At 38.3% G+C, this 8,251-nt stretch overlaps 1 protein-coding gene across 1 annotated transcript; it reads right to left on the bottom strand.

Moving 5' to 3' along the window:
• Positions 1 to 3,966: 3,966 nt before the first annotated feature.
• LOC123253940 (myosin light chain 1/3, skeletal muscle isoform-like) lies at positions 3,967 to 4,822 on the bottom strand. The gene has a single exon (XM_044683027.1). The coding sequence runs from the start codon at positions 4,784 to 4,786 to the stop codon at positions 4,334 to 4,336; it is 453 nt and encodes a 150-aa protein (XP_044538962.1). The 5' UTR covers positions 4,787 to 4,822; the 3' UTR covers positions 3,967 to 4,333.
• Between the last annotated feature and the right edge of the window lie 3,429 nt (positions 4,823 to 8,251).

The following is an 8,251-nucleotide window of genomic DNA, read 5'->3' as shown; positions in this document are numbered from 1 at the left end:
GAAAACGACCAAATTGGATTAGATGACCTCTGAGGTTCCTTCTGGTTCTATATCTATGCCTCTAATACGAATCAGAATATACATTTCTATAAAAAAATATCGACCATATAAATTCCTCAGGCTCACTAACTGCCTGCCTTTGAGACTCCATCTGTTCCTGTACATAGCCCTGACTTTAGCTGGGTAGATAGAAGAGGAGGCTTCTTTTCTCACCCAAGTCTTCCTTTTTTTTTTCCCTTCTGTTGTACAAATCCATTTTTCTCTACTGATCACAGTCCAGACATATCCTTCACCCCAGGAAGCATTATCTGTCACTCATTGCTAAATAAAATTTGAAGCTGGAGGCTCTCATATAGCAGAGGCTTGGGGGGAAACTCCTTTAGGCATCCTATTCCTCCAGTCAAATGGCAGAAGTCTGGGTTCTTCATTAAATCATGAAAGGTTAAGGCTCTAAAGGACTTTAGAAATCATTTAATCCAGCCAAGGGGCAAGCTAGGTGGTGCAGTGGATAAAGCACCAGGTCTGGAGTCAGAAAGACTCATTTTGTTGAGTCTGAATTAGACTTCACCTGAGCAAGTCATTTTACCTATTTTGCCTTAGTTTTCTCATCTGTAAAATGAGCTGGAGAAGGAAATGGCGAACCACTCTGGTATCTTTACCAAGAAAACCAAAGAACCAGATACAACTGAACAAATCCAGCCAACCCCCTAATTTTTCAGATGAAAATGTTGAGACTTAAAAGAGATAAAGTGACTTATCCAGAGTCATATTACATGACTACCTTTTTTAGAATGTCTAAGAATGTGCTTGGTAGCAAACAGATTGAGAAACATCTAATAGTGTGTATGTAGTAGTAGTAGTTGTTGTTCTGTAGTTTCAGTCATGTCTGACTCTTCACGACTCCATTTTGGGATTTTCTTAGCAAAGATCCTGGAGTGGTTTGCCATTTCCTTCTCCAGAGCATTTTACACATGAGGAAAATGAGGCAAACAGAATTAAGTGATTTGCCTAGGATTACACAGCTAGTGAGTGTCTGAGACCTACTTTAAACTCCAGAATATGAAACTTCCTGACTCCAGACCTGGGATTTTATCCACTTACCACCTAGATGCTACACACACACACACACACACACACACACACACACATGCGCGCGTATACACACACATAGACAACACAATACATGTATATCCAAAAAACAAAACTATATACACATATAACAACTACCCACATTCATATAACTGGAATAAATTTAGAACTCTCTTCCTTGAGGCTAGAGATGGTAATTGTAGTAAGCAGCCATTGTTTCCTTCCAGATTATTCTTCATGACTACCAGGATACCTCATAATAGAAGGCAATATTTTTTTCTTTATCTTAAAACAACAACTAAGTTTGTATAATAAATAAAAATAAAATTTTATATAATGTATATAAATAATAAGAAATAAATAAAAAAGTTTGTTTAATAAATAAAAAAGATCATCATAAAAATAGTTTTATTTGCTATATTAATAACAGCCCATTGAACCTAGAGAATAGGGAAGTTTTGGGGTAACAGAGCTGTGATTTCACTTGAGTAGGGCACTTCTGGTATTGAAATTTCCTTCATTAAAGCAGATCACAGATCTCTTCCTAACATACCTTTAGAGAATGGTCTGGAGTTGTAGCCCCCGTAGTGTAGGCCCCAGTAAAATCACAGCCATAACTTAGAAACAGCTAGACGTATAGTCTAGGCATCACATGAGGCCACCAAACCCCTCCTTTCTAACCCCTCTGTGCTGTACTTTGTAAATACTGTATGTTCTTCCAAGAAATTAATGATGCAGGAATTCTGTGAGAAACTCTATTAGTTGGTTACACTTTGACATATTGAATTATCACCTATAGAAAACTCTGTTTAGAGATTACCGAGGTAATCTAAACCCATTGTCTCCATCTTGTAAATCACTACTAACCACTATCCTTGCAAAAGGTTTACCTAATCCCTTAGTCTGCATCACTTTCTCTATAAGTATATACCTGAAATCATTAAACTTTGTCACTGATCAGTATGAGGCCATGGGTCTGTCTGTAAGTCTATCTATGACTCTCCTGATCCCAACCTCATTCCTCTTATCCCATTCCTTGATCCACAAATAATTTCATGAGCTGGACTCATCAAGGAGTCACTATGTAAGTGACTTACCCTTAGTCACATAATAAAAGCAAAGGTCTGAAACCAGGACTTCTGGATTTCAAAGCTGAATTTTCTTTCTTTTCTGTGCCATACTAGAAACATCTGCTGCTCCATTGTCATAACCAAAATTCCAGAGACTATAATCTAGAAGACCTAAGTCACTAGTGACAGCTAGTGACATGGTGGATAGAGTGATACACCTGGAGCCAGGAAGACCTGAGTTCAAATCCTGTCTCAGACACTTGTTACCTGTATGACTCTTGGCAAGTGGACAGACCAATTGCCTAAGTTCTTCAACTATAAAATTGGGACAATAAAAGCACTTTCCCAGGGTTGTTGTGAGCATTTAAACACTTTCATTCATTCACAGGTAGGAACCAATGGTCCCTCAAACTTCTGATGCTTGCAGAGTTACTCTGACACAATCTATTCCACTATGAGAGTCTTTCATTTTTGTTTTCATGAAAATAATCATCAAAACCCAACTATTAACACATGATTGTGTATAGAGTTGTATTAGGTATTGCACAAAGGAAATTATAAAGGCACAGTTTTGTTTACCTGCCTTTCTATAATCTAAGAAAACAATCTCAGGCAAATAAGAATATAAATATGACAAAATAAAAGCAATAGCCCAATACATAAGTAGACAACAATACATATTCACTTAAAATACACATCAGGAGCAGAAATAATTTGAGTTGGTCAGCAATGATTCTATTATTGGGGTAGAATATGAGGGCAGGGATAAACTATGGAAATTCTAAATTCAGCCTGGGGCCATCAGTCTCACCTAATCAATCCAGGAAGACTTTTGGGAGAAGACTGGCTATCATAACCAACTTGAATAATGGGGAATAGCTATGAACACAGTGGAACAGGTATTCCCAATATATGGCAAAACTTTAGTGATCAGGGACAGTATAATAGCATAATCAGAGGCAATATAGAGAAATGGAAAGAATCTATTGCTGAGAATCATTTTAACCTGGGTCTCAAAATAGCTTTATCACTGATTTGCTTGCCACTCTTCTACTTCCCTTATACTTAGTTGTTGTGAGTAAAATTCACAAATATTACAGATAAAATGACTTTGGAATGATTTTTTAAGTACCTTACAAAAGGAAAATATGGTTAGAGACAGGAATAACACAGACCAAAGGGTTTTAGACCAAATGATAAAACAGGATGGATTACAGATTGGCTGGATTTGGATAAATATACACTCCTTTGTTCTCCTCCTAGAGCAGATCCAAATGAGTAAGAGTAACTCAGAAGGTTCATTATTGCTCTTAACCTCAACCTCTTCCTCTTAAAGATCGAAAGTTATTAGAGATAGGCCTGATGTCAATATTCTCTTAGATAAGGTTTTGGTGGGGAAAAAATGAGGCACTTGCATATCATCAAACAGTTAATAAAAAGGGGCTTACTTTGCTCTAACAAAGAAAGGATATGCAACAAAGATACCATAGTTAAAGTTCTCTGGATGGGTTACCCTTTTGTTTAATTGGAAATCAGTCTAATCATCCATCAGAGAAGAATGTGGTGAAGCCATGGTAACTAAGGTGGTCTTTAGGAATCCATATTGGAGTACCCAAGACTCTGACTTGGCTGGGAGTTTTTATAACTTTAGGTGACCAAGAAGTTACACCCTGGGCCAACCAAGTCCTGAACAGCTTTATTTCCTTTTAGGGACAAAGAATTCCTGTCACAGGAGGGGAGAGAGAAGGGTGTGTCTAATCAGTATTATGGAGAAAACTAATAGGTATTCATCCTTTCAGAGGGCCACTTTTTTTTTGACTGACCAAAGTGATTTATTGATTGTTTCATTCTTTCAAGGGTACACATCTACCCGTGGTAGATAGCATAGAAAGAGAGATAACTCAGACTTGAGACCTGTAGAAACTTTGTCCAAGTTGTTTACTTCTGCAAACATCTACCTTGTGTAGTAGAGACATAGTTTGCGCATTCAGAAGGAAAAGAGAAAGGCACATAAAAAATTGGGGAGGCCTTCAATATAACATAGTCCAAATTTCTTTGGTTTCTCTTGTCTTGTTGGTCAACTGATCTGGAGAGTTGAGTATGAATGTTCCTAAAGTTTATGGCTTAGTTTCCAGTCAGTCTTCATAGAGATCTCTTGTTCTTGAGAGTTCCATTTATATGGACATGATGTGTTTGACAAAGGCTTCATAGTTAATGCAGCCATTGGAGTCTTCTTGACCTGCCATCAGGGCTTCTACCTCCTCTTCCTTCATCTTTTCACCCAATGTAGCTAGCACATGATGAAGTTCAGCACCCATGACTGTTCCATTGCCCTCTTTGTCAAAGACACGCAGCCCCTCAACAAAGTCTTCATAACTTCCCTGGTCCTTATTGTTGGAAATAGCCTGCATCATGGGCAAGAACTGCTCAAACTCGATTTTCTTGGCATTCACTTCTTCATTGCTGGGGTTTCCCAGAACCTTCTTGACCTCTGCATTGGTTGGGTTGGTACCTAGAGCATGAAGCACATCACCAACTTGGCTTAGTGTGATCTTGCTTTTGCCAGTCCTGTCAAAAAGGAGGAAAGCCTCCTTGAAGTCAGCAGTCTGGTCAGCACTGAAGGACATGATGGAGATGTTGAGAAACTGGTGAAGTGAGCTGAAGGTGGCTCCTGTCCCTGTGTGGGCAGGGCCACTTTTTTTTTTTAAACCTTTACCTTCTGTCTTGGTCTCTGGTCCACTTTATTGCATGCAAATAAACTGTAGTTGGAATAGGATTAATGAATTTTCTTAGCCTTTTAGAATCATGGTTCCCCTTAATGTTACTACTATTATAATTGTCACTATCGAGTAGCTAGGTGGCACAGTGGATAGAGTTTGAGGCCTGAAGTCAGGAGAACCTGAATTGAAATCTGGCCTCTGATGCTTAACATTTGTGTGACCCTAGGCAGGTCACTTAACTCTTATTTGTATCAGTTTCCTCATCTGTCAAATGAACTAGAGAAGGAAATGTCAAGTCTCCTTAAATAGCAAATCTTAGCTAAGAAAATCCCAAATGGGACCATGAAGTGTCTGAAATGGCTAAATAACAATTTCTCACTGTTGCTTTTATAATTATGGCAGTTTTGCTTCATTGTCTGTCTCTCTGCATTTTCTAAAGACCTCTAAAGATTGAGAAAAAAGAACAAAGCAAAATAGATTCTGGAATATTTCTACTTTAAAGAACTGCTTTGGAAATCATATTAATACACCTTCCCCCAGTCTGTCCCCACCACAAAGATCATTTTATAAAGAGGATGGAAGTGATGAACAATTATTAGGACTGTCTGAATTATCGATGCTTCCTGGCCTGGGCAAGCTGACAACAGAATGGTTGGGAGAAGAGACACTGGTGGGACTGGGAGAAGTGAGTTGGACTCAAGAAAAAAGCTAATTAGCCATACCCCAGAGCTTACTGAAAACCCAGAAGAATTGCAAAAATTCTGTCTTGTATATGTTAGAAACTTACTGGGGCTCTGCTCTTCAACCCTGCATTGTCTTTAGGAGAATCTGCCTCCATATTCCCTTTTCCCCACACCCTTAGTAGCCCCAAGATTGTGTGGAAATCCCAGGAGTGTGTGGAAATCCCTAGCACAGAAAAACAAGTTGGGAGGGGTGGAGAAAGTGGCTGGATAAGTTTAGGAGAGTGTGTTGATTTTACTTTCACACTACTATAATTAAGTTGCAGTAGTTTATATGCTGTTTGCCTGAATTTGTTGAGTACAGGGAAAAGAAACAGAGAATTATTCCAAGACATGTGGGCTGAGCCAATATAATTGAAGTGATTGTCATCTTAATGCTAATTAATACTAATAATCATTACTAGACTGTTTTGGGAAGTTACAGTGTGGGGTTAAGCTAAAAGCCACCTTCAGCTCCCCTGCACTCCCCTCTATTGTCTACCCCCTCTCCCAAAGGCAAAATGACTAGTTATCTTGGTGGAGAAAGCTCAATCAGTGCCATCTGGTGGTTGACTCAGATATCTCACTCTAAATTTTTTGGAACCCCCTTTGCTGGATTTTAATTCATGTGAAAGCTGTCTTTCCTTATGTTGAGGGAGTGAGGACAATACTGAGTCAGTGCACTCTCTTTTACTATATTTTTTGTTAGATTTCTATCTAGATAATAATCTAGAGCACTAAAAAAAAAGAGCACTAATTATTTTTTGTTCTTTGAAGGAGATTAGATCATTAGTTTATGAACTCCTTTAAGGCAGAGACTGTCTTTTGCCCTTTTTTTTTGTAATCCCAAAATTTATCACAGTGTCTCATACATAGCAGGCATTTATTAAATGTTTATTGATTGATTGATATCAGTCTTGATTAGAATCATAGGGCTTGTAGAGGCCTCAAGATACTAGCAACTCACTCTCTACAGCCTCTTCCAGTTTATATGTGAGGAATGGAGATCCATAAAGATGAGCTCAAAGTCACATAGGCATTAAGTAACAGAACAAAGATTTAATAAACCAAGGACCTCTGCCTCTAGGTCCTATATTCTTTTCAATTCATTGGAGTTGTCAATAATGATCTATTCAGCACTTCTCCTTGGAACTATGCTAGGTGTATGCTAGCCTGTGAAGGCAACTAATGAAAAACAGTCGAGTACTTAAAGACTTGAAGTCCAGTCTTCAGCTTTGTCACAACTCTTATTATGAGGAAGTCACTTTATCTTTTGTAGCTTCAGTTTCCTCATCTGAAAGTGGTAATAAGACAAGGGGTGAGGTTTTGAGGAAAGGGTTGGAGTAGATAGGATATAATTTTGTATGATACTGTTTCTGCCCTTAAGGAAAATACAGTATTGAAGGTGGGGAGGTAATAATGAAACAGATACATACATATAAACTATGAAGGAGTAATGTAATACAATATATAATAAATTGTTAAATTGTTTATAGTATAGTAAACTGTAACAGGAATAACAAGAATTGAGTGCTCTAGCTACTATGGTAAGTTTTGTTGTGTGGATTTGAAAAAAATTTGGGGTAAAGTAGGGGTTGAGGGGGTGAAAGAGGTTAAAAAAATAGAGGACATTAGTCCTTTCCTGACAAGCAGGTGAGAAAAAGACAAAATAATTAAGCTAGTGAATAATAAAATGTACACTATTATAACAACTGACCAAACCTCTCTTTATTGAGAAAAGAGTTCATCATTTTTGGATAAATTCTAAAGGTAGCTTTAAAAGTATGTTTGCTTCAGGATGACTGATTTTGTACCATATGATTCAATGACACATTCAAAGGCCCTGTCCACATTACAGCTTGGAGCCATATTCGAACCCATTTTTCAATCATGGCTAAACCCAAACACTGCACAGTCATAAACATGTTCAATAACAGTGCTTGAGGGGATGTTTCCACTCTACTTTTACTAACACATTTTTGTGACCAGATTTAGTCTCCACTGGACTGTCAGTTTTGATCATATTGGAAAAATCCAGTTCACATTATGGGAAGAACTTGGATGGACCCTCTTCAGAAAAACAGGGGTGCTGAAGAGTCTAGGAAAGGTGAATAAAGTAAAGAGAAAAGGGGCAGAGATGGAATAAAAGAAAAAAGTAAATAACAAAAGCTGAGTAGACAGAGAATCCTAGGGCTGGCAGTCGGTTAACAATCATTTTACTAATTGCTCACCACGTACCAGACACTGTGCTGGGGGTATACAAAGAAAGGTAAAGGACAATCCCTGATCTCAAAGAGTAGTCTAGGCGAGAGAGTTGGCACTATGTACAAAAACATGATATATACAAGATAAATGGGAGACAATTAACCAGAGGGAAGAAACTAGCGTTTAAGAAGCATCGGAAAAGGTTTCTTGTAGAAAAAAATATATATAAGACTTGGAGAACTGGAAGGAGGGAGCAAGTAATGTTTTGCAAGGTTTATCCGGGAGAAGACGTGTGTACGAAAGCAGAGGAAGGGGTAGAAAGACAAGGAGAGAGAGAGTCCGGAAAAGCGAAACGAGAGAGGGAGTAGGGTCAAGGTGAGGGAGCGTCTGGCTTAATACAAAGGGAGAGAGCACGGGCAGTGAATGTTACGGGTGCTGTGGAAGCACG

This window comes from Gracilinanus agilis, unplaced genomic scaffold (assembly GCF_016433145.1).
Source record: "Gracilinanus agilis isolate LMUSP501 unplaced genomic scaffold, AgileGrace unplaced_scaffold10899, whole genome shotgun sequence".
Taxonomy (NCBI): Eukaryota; Metazoa; Chordata; class Mammalia; order Didelphimorphia; family Didelphidae; genus Gracilinanus; species Gracilinanus agilis.
The sequence above is the reverse complement of the archived record's forward strand: the minus strand, read 5'-3'. Positions and strand labels throughout refer to the sequence as shown.

Coding starts and splice junctions, on each gene's coding strand:
- LOC123253940 (XM_044683027.1), bottom strand. CDS start 4,786: ATGTCCTTCAGTGCTGACCAGACTGCTGACTTCAAGGAGGCTTTCCTC.